Source organism: Aquila chrysaetos, chromosome 9 (assembly GCF_900496995.4).
Source record: "Aquila chrysaetos chrysaetos chromosome 9, bAquChr1.4, whole genome shotgun sequence".
In the NCBI taxonomy this organism is placed as follows: domain Eukaryota; kingdom Metazoa; phylum Chordata; class Aves; order Accipitriformes; family Accipitridae; genus Aquila; species Aquila chrysaetos.
This window is the reverse complement of record NC_044012.1, coordinates 29,722,843-29,743,958: the sequence shown is the minus strand read 5'-3', so window position 1 is coordinate 29,743,958 and position 21,116 is coordinate 29,722,843. Positions and strand designations below refer to the sequence as shown.

The 21,116-nt window shown below is 39.8% G+C and overlaps 1 protein-coding gene across 4 annotated transcripts in view; it reads left to right on the top strand.

Moving 5' to 3' along the window:
• The window catches only part of KIAA1671 (KIAA1671 ortholog), a 47,611-nt gene that overhangs the window by 24,228 nt on the left and 2,267 nt on the right, over positions 1 to 21,116 (top strand). For 2 of the 4 annotated variants that reach the window (XM_030025113.2, XM_030025110.2), the window contains exons 2-4: positions 11,386 to 11,504; positions 17,651 to 17,906; positions 19,936 to 20,110. In XM_030025113.2, the coding sequence (XP_029880973.1) occupies positions 11,386 to 11,504; positions 17,651 to 17,906; positions 19,936 to 20,110 (550 nt within the window). Of the gene's footprint in view, positions 1 to 5,302; positions 5,515 to 7,935; positions 8,100 to 11,385; positions 11,505 to 17,650; positions 17,907 to 19,935; positions 20,111 to 21,116 lie in introns of those variants that run through there. The other 2 variants (XM_030025112.2, XM_030025114.2) reach the window with 2 other exon arrangements.

Below are 21,116 nucleotides of genomic sequence, written 5' to 3'. Positions count from 1 at the left end.
AGCTAGGACAATCAAGGGATAAAATGAGCCTGAGAGCTAAAACTAATTTATCTTGTGGTTCTCAAACCAGCAGCTGATCAGTCAGGATTTAATATATGCAAATCTGCAAATCATAAACAAGAGTGCAGGAAGAATTTTTGTTTTAAATAGCTTTTCTGGTATATTTAACAGCAACTGTTTGGAAAAAGTTTTTTTTCTTTTTAATTATTAATTTTTCCTGTAGTACTCCTATTAATTTCTTCGTTGAAACGGAATAATCTGTCAATTGTCCTGCGTTCGTTCATAGCACAAACCCCCGAGCACACTGTTTTTCTCATCGATTGCTGTTTCCCAGCAAGCTTTTCCTTCCTCTCTTTCGCCTTGTCATAGTCTGTTCATATAGCCCTATCTTCAAAGCTAGTTATCTGTCCTTTTTGTTTCCACTGAAACTGAGTGCAACTGGTCTGAGATTATTTTCTACAAATAGATGTAATACAGTGTTCTCATATTTAATTTAAGGAAAAAAGGTGTCACCATGGGCTGAAGAAACTTACTGGCTGCTGTACCCAAGGATGTCTGGGCCTTGCTATTGCAGGTCACGTGTACTGAAAACTGTCTGCACATAATGACACAGGACCAATTTTAATTGCATCATTATTCTGGCATATTAATATCAGATCTGGGAATCTGTAGTTGAGCTTGCAGAAGTTATTACTTTACAGTGAAACCTTTTAAATGGAAGCTGATTTTTCTCCCAGACATTTTTATTTGAGGCTTTTTTCCATTTTTCATCTTGCATCATCAGCTTAGTGTCTTTGTTGTAATAGGAGCAGACATACTTTCATTAAACATTGCCTCTGTTTTAATCATGGTAATATCAGTCCTGTTTCTATTATAGGTATGATATCTGGTTTCATGGGCAATGCCATTAGTTCTAGATCTCTAAGTTTCTCGCCATACAATAAAAACAGGGTGGGTGTTTAATACCCTTAGCTATCCCCTTACACCGCTAAAAAAGTGTGGCATTTTGTTTCTTTGCAAGACGTTTAACTACCTCCAGACTGCTAGCATGAATAACAAAGCTGTGGAAAACCTCAGAGGTGTTTCAGATTCTTTGGGAGAAGATTTTGAAATAAACCAGAAATGATTAATTCTGTGGCTGCGTTTAATTGTGTTTTGCTTTCTGCTGTACTGGTCAGTTGATGAAAATGGTCTTTTTCATTCAAGCTTGATCTGACAGCATCAGTTACTTTGTTTGGATTCAGTTTTAATTTAGTTCCAAAATAAAGATGGAAATTGAGTGTTTTGTTTGACTGCACGAGTCCCAGATGTGCTGGGAGGGTGCTTAGTCCTTCAGAGGGTTTTTGTTGCATCTTGCAGCCCTTTGACTATCATCCTCTTTGCTAGAGGTTGAAATTCCCTTCTTGTTTTTTTTTTTTTTTTTTTAATCTTCACAGATGTTTCTTTTTAAGCCAATATAAACCTGGGCAGTCAGCTTGTTTCTTGGAAAAGTTGGTGGGCTATGACTTTTTCCATTTGAGTAGGATCTGTCTCTGGCGCTGAAGAGCAGGTGAGGGATCAAGAGGAGTGCTGTTAAAACCTGGTTTGAATTATACATGTGCCATTCACCTGCACATTGCCTGGGATTGTATCTCTGCTTTTAAAAGAGCATTGATCAGTACAATCTGTTTTGATTTTACCCAAGGTCTGTCTGCAAATATTTGTCCTTGATGGTGAGCATCCTTCAACAAACTGTAGAAAGAAATTAATACAAGTTGGCAGTTTTATTCTGAGCTTGGCTATTTTGATACAGAACCTACAACAAATAGTTGCTGAACTATTTTGCCCTAATATTCACCAAAAGCACAATGAATTGCTCTCAAAAATATTTGTTTTGTACCATCAGTGAATGGAATTTTATCTTTAAATTTCCAGAGAGCAGTTATGGTGGCGTGAAGCATGTTTGCAGAAAGCACGCTTTTAAAAATGGGTTGTTTGTCTTGTTTCAGGGTGGGGGAGAGGAGTAAAGCTGTTCAGTTTAATTAACGAAGATACAAGGGCCAATGCTGAAACAGTTCATGCTTTTTCATTCTTAATAACTTCTCTTTGGTTTAACAGGCCATGAACATAGCTGCCAGCATAAATCTGGGCCATGAAACTCTAGTAATGGGTATTTAGTAGACTGCCTTTGTTGTTCCCTTGTTATTTTGACAGGAATAATCACTTAGATGACTTTACTCTGTGATTTTACTTAGGCTGGCTGCAAGGAGTTGATTTTTACCATGTTCTTAAAGCAGAAGAAAAGAACAAATATATTTAGATCTGGTCACTTTGTGCTCATTCACCTTGCTTGCTTGTTTTTTTGTGTGTTTGGTTTTTTTTGTTTGTTTGTTTTTTAAAGCACTAAGTGATAGGAGTTTTCAGAGGGAAATAAATTATGTTTAAACAAAACCTTCACTGAACACAACTCTTAACAGTGGTAATCCATTTTATTGAAATTTTGTAACATTGTGATAGTTTCAGGAAATACTAGTGGTGTTTCATTAGTTTGTGTGTGTGTGTGTATTTTGACCGCTCTCTTCTAAAACATCTTCTAAGTTGTCTGAGATTTTTGTTTAAACGAGCAGTGCACAGTTTCCAAAGTCTGTGTGTTTGTTATTCACTTGTTGTCAAGAAATCCTATCACTTTCTATAAATCTTTAAATCTAGACTTCAAACTAAAGAGCACTTTTCCCCAGGAATGTTTGTTTGAAGTTTAACTTGTGTCTTATGTGGAAAAACATTAACTGGGCAGAAGAGCTGTGAAATAAAGTATTTCAAGTAGGAGGTGTTGATTTCAAGTATATAGCTTTTCAAAAAAAGCAAATATATTCACTTCCTAGCATAACAGAATAAAATTGTCTTGTTCTGGCTTGTGTCTTTTGCAATGTTGAAGATGAGGGATCCTGTTCAACTCTTAGTGCCAACTTTCATTAATGCTGATGAGAGCTGCATATGCCCTCTGGGAGAGAGTGAATTCCTCAGTCTCTGAGGTAGGACAGCACTATGCTGCTCAAAATGGTCCTGATGGACAGGCTGGCGTGCCTCTGGCTCTGATCCTACTTTGTTTGGTTTCTTGGGGTTTAATTTCTTTTTAGCTTGACTGCCTAAGGCTGAAAAGAAAATTTAATACGTTGATATAGGAGGGTTTTTAAAGATGTTTCCAACTATCTCCCCTAAGTCTGCTTTGGTTTTCTACTTTCCCACTTCTCAGAGGAAGCACTGTCATGGCTCACTCAGCCCTAGCAAGGTATATATTTAGAATTTGGTTCTTGTCTGCTTTTTGCACATCAAGTCAACCTCTGCTCTGTCTTCAGCCTTGTGCTGAAACCACATGATATGTGCGTGGTGAGTGTTCACGCAAGTTATAGCAGCTCTATTTTCAGGGTATAAAAAATGACACACTCTAAAATGTCTTTGAATCCTCAATGGACCGAGGAGGTTAACTTCACTGAGAGTCACTGCAAAAGCAGTGAGTAGATTTCGTTGCACAATGGTAGTTAGATTCCTGGCAAAATGAACTTCATCTGGATTAATTTGGCCACATTCTCTGTTGTGGCCAGAGTCAGCTCCGGGTAGACTCTGGGTCTCTCTTTGGTGCTGCTGCCTTTCAAATTGCGAGTCCCTCAGCTGGACCTGGCTCCCGGGAGGCACGGCAGAGCTGGGGCTTATGAGTGAAAGATCCATTAACAGAGGAGAAGTGATTAGCTAAAGACCGGCAAGCAGGGGAAGTCATTTTCTATGTCTAAAAGGTGTGGAAAATGCAGGGGTTTGGGGAGCTGTGATGGTATTCAGCCGCTTGGGAGTTCCAAGTTTAGGCTGAAAACGTGTTGCTGGGAACATGCTTTTTGAACTCGAGTAAATCTTGCTGGCTGTGATTTCCTCTGGCTCCTTTGTCACTGTGTGCAGAGAATGTTTTTGTGCTGGTGTGGCGAGGAGGATCCCTGTCAGCTCTGTGCTAAGTCGCTTTTCAAATAATTTGTAGTGTTTAGGTCTGTTGCACAGTTTGGGTGTTTTGATTAAGGTGGAAATATTTTTACTGTAGCATGAGGCTATGGTAAAAATACATGTTTCAAAGGGATATACATTAAATACAATGGATTTAGTTTTGTTTCAATTCAACTCAAATACAGTACTGAAGCAAAGAGTTTTGCTTCTAAGATTAAGGGTGGCTTTCCTATCAGCAAGGCCGTAGGACTAGTGGTGAGAACTGTTGTGGGTGTAGTATAAAGCTTTTTAAGGGAGAGCAGCTGTGCTAACAGTGTACATGGGCTATAGCAGCTCGCGATGTTCTCTGCCCTCTCCACCCAGTTACTCTCAGGTACCAGCTGTTCACAACTTACTCTTAGCATTTGCTCCCTTGGGTTAGGGGCTGGAAGGGTCGACTGCCCTTCCCCTTATTTCTGCAGACATAGGTCTGCTTTTTTGCAATACGTGCTGTGCCTTTCCAGGGAGAAGGGGTTGGGATTCAGGCCTGTGCATCAAGCTGGGAAGCTATGAAAAGGTGGAGAATTAAACCAGTCACCCCCCAAAAACAACCTGTGTTTCGTAAGGTAAATGCTGTCAGCTTTTAACATTAGAGATATAACTGGTTGTTGCTTGTCATATCCCAGTGGAAGAGGTAGAGAAAACACATATGGCTGAGACAGCCCTGGGTTGCATAGCAACAATGAGGAGGTAATGGCTGATATCATTTATGAGAACGTTTTATACCGTGGGACTCCACTGCACTTGGAAATATTAAATATTTTACAACTGAAAGGGATTTTGAGTAGAGCGGCGTGGATCCTTAGGATGTAACAGTGCTAAATATGTTGTGTGAGTGCTTTCAGACACAGGCTGGGGCAGTTGGAGCACACTTGTGTCTCCCCGCGTGTGTGCTCATGCACCCCTGCAGCAGCAGCGGCTGCGGTCTGCCACGTTAAACCTCTCCAGCCCAGGAGGTCGCTGGGGCCGGCGGGATGTTCCTCGTGAGCAGGCACCAAGGCTGCTCACTGCAGTCTCCTTACCTGTGTGGGCAGCAGTGAGGATGACCTATATAATAATGTAAAGACCTTGAGGTTTAAGAGATTGATTAATTCAATTAGTTTTGTCACTGCTCTTAGGCTTGGGCTCCAGCGTTTGTAAAGTGCTTCCTTGGTTTGAAGATACTGTGCTGAATACAGTATTTGAGAGGGCTGAGGAAGTTGTCCTCCTATATTGATGCCTGTGGGTGGAGCCTGCACTGGAGGTCTCTTAACTTTCCTCATCAGTGAGGTCAGAAAGAAAATGTGTAATTCCTGGAACTGTTTATCTGTCACTGCAGCATGGAGGGTGGGGTGGGAGGCAGAAGGTGCTGCCTTCTGCCTGGGACATTATACTAGGGCAGTTACTCCTTTCAACAATGTATTTAAACGCTGAGTTGGTAAATCTTCTCGCCTGATTGCTAGGACCTAACTGGAGCATTGGTCTTGAACCATGACTTACTCCTTGTGGGCAGCACTAATTCGCCGGATAGTAAGTATATATGGAAATCCTAGGATGGTGATTCCACAAAGTTAGACTTTCCACTTGCTGTATTGGCATTTGGATACTTACAAAGAAAAAAATATGTGGGTTGTGAGATGTTGTGTAGTTTCTAAGGTCCTCTTATTATGGTGGGGGATTTTTTGTTTGTTTTGTTTTGGTTGGTTGGTTTTGATATGGTGTTATGTTCTTGATAATTCTGTTAGTGGTCCAAAATATATACTTTACCTTTTAGTAATAACCCTTAGAATCATTAGAATAACTGGAGAATAATTCAGGTTAGAAAGGACCTCTGGAGGTCATCTAGTCCAGTATCCTGTTCAAAGCCGAGTCAACTATAAAATAATAGAATAAAATTTTAATAGAATAATGTGTATTGCCGTCTTCCTGGTGTATTGCAGGGGAACAATTGGGACAGTTTTCTGGATTTTTAAGGACTTGTAAACTCTCCTTAAGTGCGGTGTCACACTTAAGGGGCAGGAGAGTTCTGAATATGGGCAACTTGACCAAACTTCTGACTTCTTTTAATTAAAAAAAGGAGAGAGAAAAAGAAAAAAAAAAAAAAAAGCTTTTCAAGAAATTAGCAAAAAATTTTCTCTTTGAGTTTTGTACTAACAAGGCAGGTGGTCAAAATTTCATTCCATTGTGCAATTGCCTATTCATATTCAATTTATGCCAGTAGATTTTAACTTCTAATTTTTTGCACTTCAAGCTGTGGGGTGTCATTTTGGCTGTCTGATGTCTTGGTCTCTTTTGGAAACAAAGATATTTTTGAAACTGTCTGTGCAGATTCTGACTCATGAGGTCTCTTTCAACTGGTATTCCTCATATGCCACGTCTTTATTTCACATCAGTGCAAAAGAGTTTTTCACATAAATGTATGCATTCATTCTTAGTTACGGTTAATTTTTGTGCTGGTAGGACCAATATTGTGTGTGCATCATTTTCAGGAACTGGAAATTGCAGGAGTAATCAGCCCTGGACTATTGCCAAACACAGCTTAATTCCAAGGGAGTACTGAAAGAGGCATAATCATAATGTCTCATTTTAGAAGAACTAGAGGCAAATCACTATACAACTCGGCTGTTTTATTTCATGTGAAAATTAAGTTGATTTTTTCCTGGCTACGGGTGTAAGAATTATGAAGTGAAAGATCAAAGCATGGAGAATTATGGCATTTGACTACTGCATCAAGAGTAGTATTTATTTGATTGGGGAGATTTTTCTGTGATTATAAATAAACCCAAATTAGGAATTTTCTTATCTTGTGCACTAAGAAGACACCAGACTCCTCTTTGATTGACTTTTCCTTTGAAATGTGTTTTTACTGTATCGTGAATATTCTGTTTATCGAGGAAATGGCTGTATCTGGCCTAGCCTCACATGTTGTCTGCCACCTCCTTCAACTTTGGTTTCTTCTTCCAAGGAATGAATAGAGAGAATGGATCACACATATCAGCACAAGTTTTTTGAGTTAATAATGTGTAGTTGTCTCTTACAGAAAAAAAGGTTTCTGTTCAGAGCAGATCTGTTCTTAAGAGCGACAAAAGTCAAAGTCAGATGCGTCAGTTCTTTATCTTGCAGGATCTCTTGTTCTGTGGAGCTTACACATTAAAAAAAAAAAAAAAGAAAAGAAAATATTGTCATCCATCTGAAGAAATAAGCTTTAAATCAGGATTTAGGCTAGGGAACAAAGTATGAAGCAGAAACTGGTCATGTTTGGGAGCAGTACGTCACAAAGTAGTTCCTTCTTTCTCCTCCCATTACTGGGTAAAAACTGGCTTTAGTGCACCTTATTGTGCCACTGGATGTGTTGCAAGCACTGCTAGGCAATATGTAGGGTGCTTCGATCTGTCTGCTATGGTTTTATGTAAATTAACGTGATATAGGGCACTGGGGGATGTGTGATATAATGGGCTTGTGACAGACCTGAAAATTGTCACTCTAGTACATTCAGTGAGTCTTATATTATTTTCCCAATGTGTCTTATTTTTCAAAGCTTTTGATTTGTAATCCCGGTTTGTTCTTCATTCATGCTCTTTGTCTGTAACACCAAGTTGTTCCAAGTAAAATGTTAGTGCCAGAAAATGTGAATGTATCTGTATGATCTAATTTGAGTTGCTGGTGTCTAAAAGGATCTCAGCCATAAAACTTAATGTTATATATGTATAGTTCTCAGAATTTGTGTTATTTTGACTGATATTTAAAAACCCAAAAGTTTTTAATAGCAACTACTAAGTGCTATCCAGAGAGCATGAAGGCTGAAAGAGGATGCAAGTAGAGAAAATTATCCTTTTTTGTGTGTTTTGTTTTTTTTTTTTTTTTTTAAACTAGCTTCTACTGTTTTTTAAAAATAAGCTTACAGTTACTGAGAGTAAACATTTTGAAAACAAAGGGAATGAATTTTTCCAGGCACCTCCAAGGTCCCGATGCCCAGTGCTTCTGTATTACCAGATTGCCTTGAGTCTTTCTGGAGTGCGGTGAAGATGATGCAAAAGAGATCTTCAAAAGAATGGCTAAAACTCATCATTCTTGTGCTTGCCAATAGTCACGTACTAGAAAGAATAATCTTTATGGTTTGTTGTCGCTTCCTTCTTCAACACACGCCATCTCCTCCAAGCTGCACGGGCTATAAATTGCTTTTCTGCATCACCCTTGGTCCCCCCAGCTGACATGTCCTCCACAAGCTGGGGAGAGGATTGGCTCCTCTTACCTGTCCATATTTTGGCCATAGCTGGTACCTTTTTTCTCTCAGCTAGCTGGCCAGGTTATTGTACCTCAATAAATTCTCTGTGGTTCTTCTCAGCTGGTAGAAGCCAGAGCCTTTAAATAGATTAGGCCTAAGGAGTGAATTGTAAGCTTGAAAGAATGTTTATTTTTTCCAACTTAATAATTTGGCCTATCAAAAAGTATCAGTTGAAAGGAATCATCATGGAAAGATGTACAGTCTTCTTCAGAAATAAGTAGCTTCCTCCAGAAAGAAGCAAAATGCAATAACATTACTCAATATAACAAAGTAATCTCTTATAATTAGGAGTGTTTTATTCCTTACATTTAGACTTTTCAGTTTGTTTTATTGAATTTAAGTTCACAATGCCTACAGAAGTAGTAATGTTACTTCTCTTTCCGGCTTGTTTTGGTTTTAGCATAGAGAATTGCTATCTGAGTGTTAATTGTGTCGTTTTGGTTATAAAACTGCATCTCAAAGTTCAAATATATATAACATCAAGTAAAATGTTGCCCAAAACTGAGGAATATGAGCTGATCAGTTTGTCAGCAGTGTAAAATTTTATTAAGAATTACTGAGCCTTCAGATGAGCGATATATTTGCATCTAAATTTCTTTGCCATCACTGCCAAAATGGTATTATCTGGGTTGTGCATGCTTTCTCCTTAAAACTATCACATTCGTGATAACACAACACTTTTTATAAACAATGTCTCCTACATGCAATAAAACGAAGTTGCTTTTCTGCTGCTCCCATTCCTGTTTCTAAGCTTTTTAGACTACGTTTCTAGCTAGAAGCAATGTGAGTAATTGCAAGTAGTACAGTCTATACCATGCGTAGAGATAATGTGCTTTAGTTGTAGCTGCTGGAAAATACTGGCTTCCAAAAAAAAAGGTAACGTGCTTGTGTCTGGTCATCTTCTGTTTGTGGCAGCAAGCGTTACCCTGGGGTATCAGGCAAGGGCTGTGGAGGTGAGTGTGCTGCCACTAAGACTGCCAGATGCTGCAGTTACAGTGCTTAATTCGGATCAACTTTTTCTATGCAGGAGGTGGCAAATGCTGATAAATACTCTGTACATATTGATTACAAAAATGCGGTAACTTGTAATGTGAGATTGAGATTGGAAAAAATTCTTAACGAGCATCAAGTTGGAAAAAACCCTGAACTAGCATGCACAGTAGGGAGGAAAGCGAGAATAATGATTTGCATTTGTTAGTGCCTTTCCTAGAAGTGAATCAACTTGCCAAAGGTTTTGTGGCCACCAAGTGACAGCAGAAGGCAGAGCCCAGGAGTGTTAGCTTAGCCCCCGGTGCATAACATGAAATCGTGAAGCTACAGAGGGAATCTGTGGAAAGCAGAACATATGCCCAAGCCAAGTGGGAGGAAATGCCCTGTGGTTTCTGAGAAATACAAGCCTACGTCCCCTGCCACTCACCTAGCTGTTAGAAGAAGTGTATGCCTTACTCACGGTTGAAAGCTTGTACCTGGAATGGACTGAAAGATATAAGAACTCAGCTTGCTTCTGGGAGTACATGTATATGTCTATATATAAAGTGTAAGAATTACTACCAGTGAATTATTAGGCTGTGGGATCATCTGGAAGATGAAAAGCAGGAAACTTCTGTTTCTTGTAACTCACAAACTGAGCCCCTGTTTTACTTGAGTATTATGAACTGAGAATTTTACTTTGTGTAGTAATGGTGCATTGTAATAGTTGGAATAAATGATGGAGCCTTTTTTAGTTTTATTTCACTCAGCATTAAAACAGATCACTTTGTCAGCAGCAAAGAATATGATAGAACTAGAGAACGGCAATGGCCAATAGTACATTTGGGGAAATAAGCAACTTGTTTACAAAAGATGCAAGCATCTTCAGTAGCCAAGTATCAGTACTGCTGAATTACCCTTAACGTCAATATTTTTATAGTCTTAAGGCAGCATTCTTTATGTTTACAAAATTAAGGACACAAGAAAACATGCAACCTCTGCTTTTCTGATAATATTAAGAAACCCCATTTCATCGAATACGGTTGTTACTTTGTGCGTGCTGCCTAAAGTGAAATAGATGTGTTGGTAGTTTCCACCAGCGTGTTCTGCTAGGTGGGTTTGAGAGGGTGGGTGGGTGTTGTTTCTTTTTTTTTAAAGAGAGAAAAAGCTTAGGACAGGTGGAAAACAATGTAATCTGCTGTCAGATGAGATCTTCATAAGCAAAGTTGACGTGGCGCTGAAAGCCATGCTTGCATTTGTTCAGGATAACGAATGCGAAAGGGGCCAACATTTAATTGTCTATGCACAATGTATTAATTTCAGTAACTACCTAACTTCAGTGTGTAACTCAATACCACTGCAAAACAAAAGGTGCCACAGTGCTATATTCTGAAGCGTATTAACGTTGGTCTGCTGCAAATCTAGGGTGCCAGCAGCAGCAGTTGACCCACTTCTCTCCCCTGAAAGGGAAGGGCCCTTAGATGCACTTTTTCCCTCTTATGAAAGTAGCAGATCTATGAAATAAAAATACTGAGGAAATGGGAGGTCAGAGTAGAACACATCAAAAACACCGTGGTCTGTCCTTCTACGTTGTACATTGTGTTTGAACTTCACATTAACACACATCAATTTGTCAAAGGCTTTCTAGTGTCTGGCATTATGCTTATTTATTTATTTATTTATGCATTTTATTTTGAATGTCTTCCAAAGAAAGAGCTGAAAAAAAGAAAAAAAAAAAAAAAGGTCCTTATATTAAACCCAGGAAAAGAGCAGTAGAGTTGATGTTTCCGTTGTACGCTTGGGGAGATTAAATGCAGTCTGCAGCAGAATTCTTTGTGTTTGTATAGCTGCTTCTAAAAATTTTGTGCAACCTGAGATAAGAATAATGTTAAAGCAATATGATGTTACTAAAATCATGGAGTCAGTTCTGGCCCCTAGAACCTGTTATTTGCCCAGAAAAACAGTGATTATTTTATAGAGAATCATTGTTACGAGTTCATAGCTGTTTTCTATGTTTAAATTTATTCCCAGTTTTGTGTTGACCAAATTGAGTTGGTAGATTCCAAAACGCTATTGCAGATAAAATCTGTTAATCATTTGGCCAAGGGCTAATGGAATGCTGAAATGTTTCAATTGTTTCATTGCAGGATCAGCTGAAGCAGTGCTTCTCCAGACAGCCCCCGGGAGCAAAGGACACAGACACGCTCGTGCAGGAGCCCGACAGCCAGTACGGCACCTGGAATGAGCAGAGGCACAGTGGGGACAGGTAAGGGTGACCAAGGTTCCCTCTACCATGTGTGCAAGCTTTTCCTTAGCTGAGTAAGAGAAAAAACCATTGGTTTGGGTGTGTATATGTGCACATGTGTGTACATGTATGATTTTTCTGAAGTTGCATGCTCAGTTTCAGTGACTATACGGTTTCTTTAGTCTATAGGTGAAGAAATATTTCTTTAACATCTGCAAATTGCAGTAAGGTTTGAAATTTAAACCCCATCCTCCAGTGAGAATGCAGTATCGCCACTTTTATAAGCAATGACAAAACCCGCTTGGACTGGAATAGATTTAACAAGTCTGGTAGTGAGTGAAACACAAGTTAGATGTTATTTTTTAGTGCTAAAATGGTAGAAAGAAGATATGGGAAAAACAGTTTTTCTCAATAAATACACCAAATGGCTTTGACTAGATTAATGTAGGTAGTAAAACTTCTTTTATGCTTTGTATTTATGTATTTCTAATTATAATTAGAAATGTACATTTTCACATTTAGAAACTGATTACCTGCTTGTGTGATACGTGCCCCTGATGGGTAGAACTAGGGTTCTGGGAAGATTTCGCTAAAAGTGTGTGATTTCCTCCCTCTCAGGTAGGTAAGGAAGTATCTGATTACGGTTAGACAGGGTACACTAACAGTTTTGGGGTTTGTTTTATTTCTTTTGTAAATTTGGTCTGTCCCATACCAATTACCATTGCCTTAAAAGCTGTGCTACCAGGTAGGCTGAACGGCAAAATCCATTTGAAACTGGTGCTCTGAACACCAGGCACCTGCTCCGACAGCAGGATGATGTGCGGTGCACCTCTTAATGTGCCCTGATAAACCTTGGGGTACAATCTCCACATCTCACTAACTCTGAAGCATTTTAGTGAGGTGGAGGATGAAATGGAATATCAGTTGAATGAAAGCTGGTATTACTGCTGCTTTTCTGTTATTAAAATGATTTGATGAAATAAACCTAGAGCATTAAAGTGTGATGTTTTTTATAATTTACACCTGTTGTGTAAATTATAGCTTGATCTACACTGTTTGAGCCAATATCCTATCTGCTCAGTGTAGTATGAAAAGAGCATTTTGTCTGGTTCTTTTTAATGCTATACTTGTTGAGACCTTGTAGTAGACATTAATGTCTATTATATTTGGTGTGTTCTACACTTGAGAACTGTGTGTTATAAATATTTTATTGCTTATGAAATCAGGGTAGCTTTCAGCTTGAGGTTCAGTGAGCTAAGCGACATGTCAACGGTGACATCCAAGTCTTCGGTAAAATTAACTTTGATTTCAGTATGTTATACACATTTTCTGAAATCAGTTTCTTAATAAAGGTGCTTGTCTTGGCTCCAAAACAGACAGCATCTGAATGTTATTTCAAACCTGGAGGGTTCTACTGATGAGAAAAGCTCCACCTAAAAATCCTGGTTTATTGAAGTATTGAACTCAATCCCCATGTCCTGGAATTTTGTTTCCACTGTAAGAAATGTTTAGTTTTTTCTTTTTTTACAGGGTAATGATGACTCTGTAGTGACTTTTCAGCATTTTGCCACGCCCTTGCTCTGCTTTAGCTTGACTTATGATTGGTTCATTGTGGGAGTATTACTGGTGTATTAATTCAAGCACTTGGAGAGGAATGAGAGCAATGTACTTTTAAATATTACATTAATAATGGAAAACTTCCTGGAATATACTGAAACTGCATTTTGTTTGCAGTTTATTTTTTATGAAGTAGAAGGCCTCTGCCAGGACAAGTGCAAACGTTCTCCTCCTCTTGCCATTGGTGACTGGAGCACGTCTCTGCATTCAGCCCTTGCCTTGTCATCTCCTCCTCTGCTTGGCCCAGAGGCAGGAACTTACAGGGGACTTTGATAATTCAGCTTTCCTGTTTTGCCTGGCTCACTTCCCTTAGACTTTATATCTTGCCAGCTGTATGGCCTGTGGTGTTGCATTCCTCACGCACCCTGATATGCTCTCCCGGCTGGCATTCGGCCATAAGCCAAACCCACAGCTGAGAGAGCACCGGGGGAATGGGTACTGTGACCTGAGTCCTGGGAGAGCATCCGGGGAGCAAACAGGGAACACCGCAACAGCAGGGACAAAAAAACATCACCCATCTGCTGCTGCTGTGTTGGAGGAACTTCCAGTTTCTGGCATTTTCCAGTATTTGAGTTGTGGAGTGATTATTTTAGCCCCTTCAGGAGTGTTTCATTAATGCATCTGTGAATGAACTAATTTTCTCTGAGAGGGGAAGGGAATTTAAAATAAAAAGCCCTGACTACATGGCAACAGGATAAACATGGTCCTTTGACTAGATAAGCTTTCAGGAAGGTGGAGGAAGGATCATTTTCAACTAGAACTTAGTCACTGCTGGAATAAGCGTAAGGGGCTGCTCTTGACTGGTTGCAATGGGCTTTGGCAAATAACTTCTTAGAATGGAAGGAGATGGTTTAATTTGGAAGTGTTACTGGATTTTTCTTAGCTTATCTAAAAGATTTTATTTTTATTTTTTCTCAAATGCTTTAGTAATCTTTTCCAGGTTGGCATCATAGAAAAATCCTACTTTTAGATTAGAACAGTCTTCATAAGGAAAAATTATTCCGTTTTACAGAAAAGGAACCATGTTTTTAGGTGATGGATCTATACAGCTCTGACTTCATAAGATTTTAGCTATTTGTTTCTTCAAATCTTTGAAGCTAGGCTACAACGAAGTTTGAGAAAAGAAAACTCACTACAAGGTATCAGCTACCTGTAATAGATGGGAATCTGCAGTTAAAGAATATAAAAGGGCATTTTGAAACGGACATCATTTCTTCTTGATGCCCTAGGCAAATAGTCAGAGCTGCCTTTTGATTCTAACTCTTCAGCAGTGCAGGATTCCTTTACTTTTTGACTCCTAATTTCACATGATGAATCAACACATTCTTTATGGCCTCTTAGCACTGTCTTGCTAAAACTAATTAAATTTAATTGCAATTGGAAGTGAAGATTGATCTTAGTTTATTGCATGTTTGTGATAACCATTCTGCTGATATTTGTGTGCACTACACGAAGGATAATTTTTCAGAGAAGCAAGTCTCTGTAAATGGCACCTGTTGAACATCATTGGTAGCTTACGGATATGCTCGTAAAACTTGAAATCTTAATGAAGTAATAGAAAAAGATGCATAATGCATCTCAGTAATGAGAACTGAAAACATTTTAAATTTCAATATTTGACCATTATTCTGAAGGGAATTTTCCCCCTAGTTTGCAGCTCAGATGGAAAGAATCCACTGCGCATAAGAGTGTTTGTACTCAAGTCATCCTTGCCGCGTTTGGTGATTAGCTGTGCCACAGTGTTTATTGTGTAAGGATGCTATAATTGTGCAAGAACTCTGAAGGAGAATCCATTAGAAAGGTTTGTGGATTAGAAACCACCGATCAGTGTAAATTTATCTGTGTTTCCACCATTGCTTACTCTCAAATATTTCAGTTTGAAAAACTGCACTAAGTTGTATTAGCTGAAGCCCTAGGAGGTAGAAGGGGAGAGGCTTTCTGGAGATGTGCGAATCAGACAGGATCCTTTTAATATACACTTTAATTTCCATGAAAGGTGGTAAGTCTGCAGATTGTCTTCCGTCTCCACGTTTTTCCATATTCTAGTGGATCTAAAGCCTAACGCTGCAGATACCAAATATCATTTGAAGCAAAAATACTAGACAAAAACTTCCCCCTGGAGCTCATTAGTACCATTTCTTAATTATCCTGGGGCCCACTGCTGAAGGAGGGAAGAAGCATTCACTCTGCTCGTGTGCTGGAAATCCTCTGTGCAGTGTTCACTCTGCCAGACTGGAAATTATATCACGTACTGCTGCTTGATAGCAAGTTGTTATTCAACACTAGACTCCTGAGTGTTTTCCTCCCAAGATGGCTATCACTGTAGACTTTACCAAATACTTAGGTCTATTGTTTAAAAGACGAGCATATATTCATACACATGTGTTCAGATTTTTTTTGGTTGAGCTAGATGCTTGCTCAAGAAAAGGTGCTTAGTGACAAAAGACTCTTGTTAAGCAAAGGAAGAAAACCTGAACTCCTTAAATACTTCAGGTTTTGTTTTTTAAACTAGAAACTCCTAAAATTACAAGCAAGACAGCTGTATTTTTACTGACAGTAAAGTATTAGTGTGTTTCTTACAAGCTCCTGCTGCTTGAAGGAGTACTCCAACCTATGTGACAAAGGGAGACACGTAACTGTATACAGCTTTCAGGCCTGACGCTACAACTCATTTCTGTTAGTCTAGGCAAAGGGAAGATTTCTAGGAATACACTGGGAGGATCACACCGCTGGGGTGCAGGTCCTGCCGCCCTCGGTGCACTCCCCATGGCACCTCAAAAACCTCTGCTTGTAGAGCCCTGCCTGAGGGTGCCACCTGCTGCCCACCGCTCCCTTCAGCGCTCTCTAGCATCCATGGAAGAGAAAAACCTCTGGCTGGCTGGATGGGCAGCTCTCTCGGAAATATATCCTGAAATAAGAGAGAAGCTCTTTAGGAGAATGGTTGGTTCAGAGAACCAGTTCCGCAGTTGGGTGGGCATCTCACAGGTTAGTTTCCATGCTACGAATGTGCATAGTGGAGGAGCATAGGACGTTTGTCCCTACTGCCGTCCCCAGTCCAGAGGCACTGGCTTAGCCTCTCCCCTGCAGAACTTTCTGGAGTGATTTCCAGCCCTCTTCTTGCCCCTTTCCAGTCCCCTTCCCTGCCAGTTCACTCTTTGCATGTTATAACGTCACCCACTCTGAAGCCAGCAGACCTCCTGCCTGGCAGGAGTGAATCGATGAGCCTGTAGCACTTCTGTGTGATCACGTTGTTGCTTAAAAACTGCTAAACTTCCCAGTAGGATCCAATCCACCTAAACTAGCAATGTCCTCTCTCCTCTTTCACATCTTGGCAATTAGGGTTCACGGGGTTACTGTTGCTTGTGTTCCTTGTCTCTTACAGACCAAAACTAGAGGCAATAAGAGAAACAAAATCTAATACAGCTCAAGTGGAGGAGCTGTTATCTCAGGATAGCACCAAGGGACCCTTCTTTCTGTCAGAACATAAGGGATGCAATTTTTTAAAATCCAATATCTATTAGCATGTAAAAATTGCATCCCAAAAATGTTTAAGTCCTCTGTGCTGCTAAAGATGCTTCAGTTTCCTTGGAGTCATGTGAAATGGAAATGACTTACACCTGCTGCTGGGTGTGCATGGAGCACAAGCTGTGTTGTAGGAGCTGCCATGGTGGCTGAGGCCATTCCCAGTACACTCACATTTTCTTCAGGTCCAGACATGTATACACAGCCTTCTAGTGATTTCAGAAAGTGTGCATACAGCTTATATATCTATGGTAGATATATATAATTATATAATACTATATTAATAATAGATGAATATGAATTAAATTAAAATAAATATAAATATACTTTTGAGATACCTATATATATAAAAAAACCAGTGCCCTCCTAGGGAAAAGATGGGAACATGAACAACGGATGTGCTTGTAAGGTGTGTTCTTGAAAGGGCTGCAAGTATTTTGTAGTGTCCTGCAGGAATCCCCTTGCAGTAAAAAAGTATTTATTGTTTTGTATTTATAAGCATTTATATGTATTTAAGATAGTTTTGGTTGAACAAGAAGAATCTTTTAACAGTTGCTCTTTGCCTGAGGCCTGTAAACAGGGTATTACTCTTCACAATGTTTTAAAATGTATACAGTGCCAAAGTGTAAGGTCTGCTGCTGTTATATATCAAATGGACAAATTTAAGCAGATTTTAAGCAGTTCACTATTTCCCTCATCACATTTGCCTGTATATATTTGAAGGGGCCTTTGTGCTGGGGAAAAGAAACCCCAAGCAATAAAACCATGTTACAATCAAATTATTACCATTTATCTGCATACTTGCATTATTCAATACACTGTAAATCCAAGTAGGTAAAAAGATGTGATAACACAAGTGATTCACACCCTTGCGGCTGGTACCTGCTGCCTCCAAAGATGCCTTTGTTACTTCTAGCTGCAGTTTCAGTTCTACCTTTATTTATCATCTGCTGAATATGTGTGATCCAAGCAATGCTAGCATGCATTTGTTTACCCTGAAGTCTCATATATTTCATTTTAATTTGCAGCTTTGTGCCTGAATCTCCTTCCTCGGAAAACGATGTCATTTCGACGAGAAAGCAACCTCCAAATAGCCACCCATCTTCACTGTCCTCTCAAACAGAACCTGCCTCCCTGGTTGATCACCATGACTTCTCAAAAGACCAAAGGAGCACAAGTTTGGACCGTTCCAGCACTGACATGGACTCTACTGATGGGACTGACTTACCTCCTCCGGCAGACACCTACCCTGATGAAAAGACCACTGATTTCTCTTTCATTGATGTAAGTTACCATAATGAGAAAAAGAAGTTCTCCTTCTATGTTAACTATATTGTTACCCGCGTTAATTACTGCAAAGTGGTATCTTCTGGACACTTTGCACTTGATCTTCTTCTGCGTTTTCTTTATCACATTGAATTTTCCCAGCTGATTTCCTGCCTGAAAAGTTTAAGATCAAAGCTACAAAGTTCTTCTAGTTCCTGTAATGCTTAGGTTCTGAGAGATTCCAAAAAGCTATTGGCCTTGGATAATGTCTGCCAGTGGCTTAATAAAGTTGCTGTTTCTCTTTCTGCTCCTCAGTGAGCTGTAACAGAAGAGTTAGATGGCTCTGTGAACTTTGGAAACATAATTAAATAACATAAATAGCTAGTGACTGTTGTGCTATAAGCCATGCAGATTTAAGGCTAAAGAGACATTTACTAATATTTTTCTTATTTACAATTGGTCTCTTTCTGTAGGAGCTTGCAATTGCATTTTTAAGGATTTTTTTCATACTTAAGAATCTTGCAGCTAGTGTAAGAACAGTGATTTCTGGCCATACACAGTTAGATGAAGTTTAGTGTTCTTTGAAAGCACTAACACAACTGTAGTTTTTCACTATAGCATCTAGGAAGTACTACTTTTTCTTTAGTAGAGTTGGTGTGCCTTTTTTTAATTATATCTAATGGCAGATATCTTGGTAAAATTCCCAACTTAAATGGATCATGCAGCTGCTAGGAAGGTCTCAGATATACCGCCTTGCCTGTCGAAGTGCCATAACGCCTTCTGAATTGAGGAGTAGACTGCTCTGCAAAATGTAGGAAGGATCCAACCAGGTTTGTGGCGGAGGCAGTTTGGTCTGGTGCACCAGAATTGACTGTTAAAATCACAGCTGCTTCCTGCGTAGGCTGTTTGAAAGTGCCTCCAGCCAGCTCCGTTCTCCTCTGGTGTTGCCGTCTATAAGGAACTGCAGAAACCTGTGTTTTGCCAAAGTGGGTGCTGGTCTCATTTTCCAGCCCACTCCAGCTCTGAAGCAGAGGCCATGTTTGGTGGTCTGTTGCTTTGAGATCCCTAACTGTATGTGCCTTGGCCATAGTATCAGTTAATAATCCTTTGGCAGGATATCCCAAGTGCATTTTTTGCTCTGTAAAGGAAGTGTTAGTAGCCCAGAGCAGGGCAGACAGCACTTTGTCTGTCAGTGGTTCTGCAGGTAGTGGAGATGGTCCTGTATTGTGCCGTTCCCTGGACAGCTAAAGGTGTCTCTCTAAAACATTAATAGCTTCAAGTACAGCTGACAATATGCTGTTTTAATGAGCAGTTTATTCCTGACCTGAAATCTCTTGAAAAGACATAAAAACACATCTTCCGAAGGACAACAGGAGGCTCAGTGATGTTTTCTGATTACAGGCAAGTCTCTAACAACAAATTGCTTTGAATAAATAAATAAATAAATTACACCACCTTCTTTTGCTCTGTAAATGTTATTGCCTAACCGTCATGCACAGAGATGGTTGTATTTGAAATGACTGATCACAGAAACTTTCTGAATGCCGTGACACTTAACTGCAGTCTCCTGGTTGCTGGTGAGTGGCTTGAAATTTCTGGGGATGGCAACCTGTCAGAACAATGAAATTGCAGCACTCTACTACAGGAGAATTCTCTGTAGTTGCTCATTGTAGTCTTCTTATTGGCCTTCAGCTGTTACCAGCTAGCAAGGCCTGTATTCTTAAAACACTCTAGGCACCAAAATCCTATTTATTGCAGTTATTTCTTTATTAATTTAGTGAAAATAATTCATGTAGATCAGACATCCACAGCCAAGAGAGATCAAAGAACCAGCATTGCACCCAGTTAGCCACAGTGTAGCATATCCTTATCGTAAATTCTTTTTAATATAGTTTTAAGTAACTACAAGAATAATAATCAGGCAAATACATATAGTTTAATTAAACTGAATGGGTTAATGCATTAAACAAGGTTGAGAAATCGTTATGGAGGGGATGACTTTTATTTTCAGGCTGGTTGAAAGTAAAGGCTTTGTTTCTTTTTATAGCAAACCACTATTCTGGACTCCAGTGCACTGAAAACTCGTGTACAGCTCAGCAAAAAGAGACGCCGTCGGGCTCCTATTTCACACTCTCTTAGAAGAAGCAGAGGGCTGGAGTTTGAAAATAGATTTTCTTTGACAGAAGAACCAGATAATACCTGGATGTTTAAAGATTCCACAGGTATCCCTCAACTATCTGAAATAATTAGTCATAATCAGCTATGGTGGGTTGACCCTGGCTGGATGCCAGGTGCCCACCAAAGCTGCTCTATCACTCCCCTCCTTAGCTGGACAAGGGAGAGAAAATACAACAAAAGGCTTGTGGGTTGAGATAAGGACAGGGAGAGATCACTCACCAATTACTGTCACGGGCAAAACAGACTCGACTTGGAGAAATTAGTTTTATTTATTACCAATGCAATCAGAGTAGGGTAATGAGAAATAAACCAAAATCTTAAAACACAGCCCCCCCCCCCCCCGCCTCCTTCCTGGGCACAACTTCACTCTCTAATTCTCCACCTCCTCCCCTCCAGCGGTGCAGGGGGACAGGGAATGGGAGTTGCGGTCAGTTTGTCACACCTTGTCCCTGCCACTCCTTCCTCCTCAGGGGGAGGACTCCTCACTCTTCCCCTGCTCTGGCGTGGGGTCCCTCCCACAGGAGAATGTGTGATCAAACTGATCTCTTCTGTAGCCTCCCAATCAGTGGAAAGACTGTTATCTGTGTGGTGGTTGCTTTGGTGCAGGTCTAACAGACCTAAAATATTTTGAAGGCTTACCTTGATAAGAAATGCTGTACTGGAAGCCGGAGTGTAATTATCAACTAAGGATCCAGTGCATGTAAAGGTGACCACACCATTGCATCTTTCCCTGTAGTATGTAGACTTCTGCTACTCAGCCTCTTTGTATCAAAGCCCTGCTTTGAGCAGGGGGTGGACCAGATAACTTTCAGATGTCTCTTCCAATCTAAATTAATCTCACGTTCTGTGATCAACTGAGATGTTTAGAAGCAGCAACATTCATTAAATTAGGAGTACCTTCTGCTCCCTCATCTCTGTCAGCAAGAAATCTTTCTATTGCTGAGTACTTTCTCTATTGAAGCACTGAATTCAGTCCTGTGGTGTGTTAATACCACTCTTAATACATTTTTGAATGGAAGGAGAGATCTAGAACAAGGTATAGATGAAAAG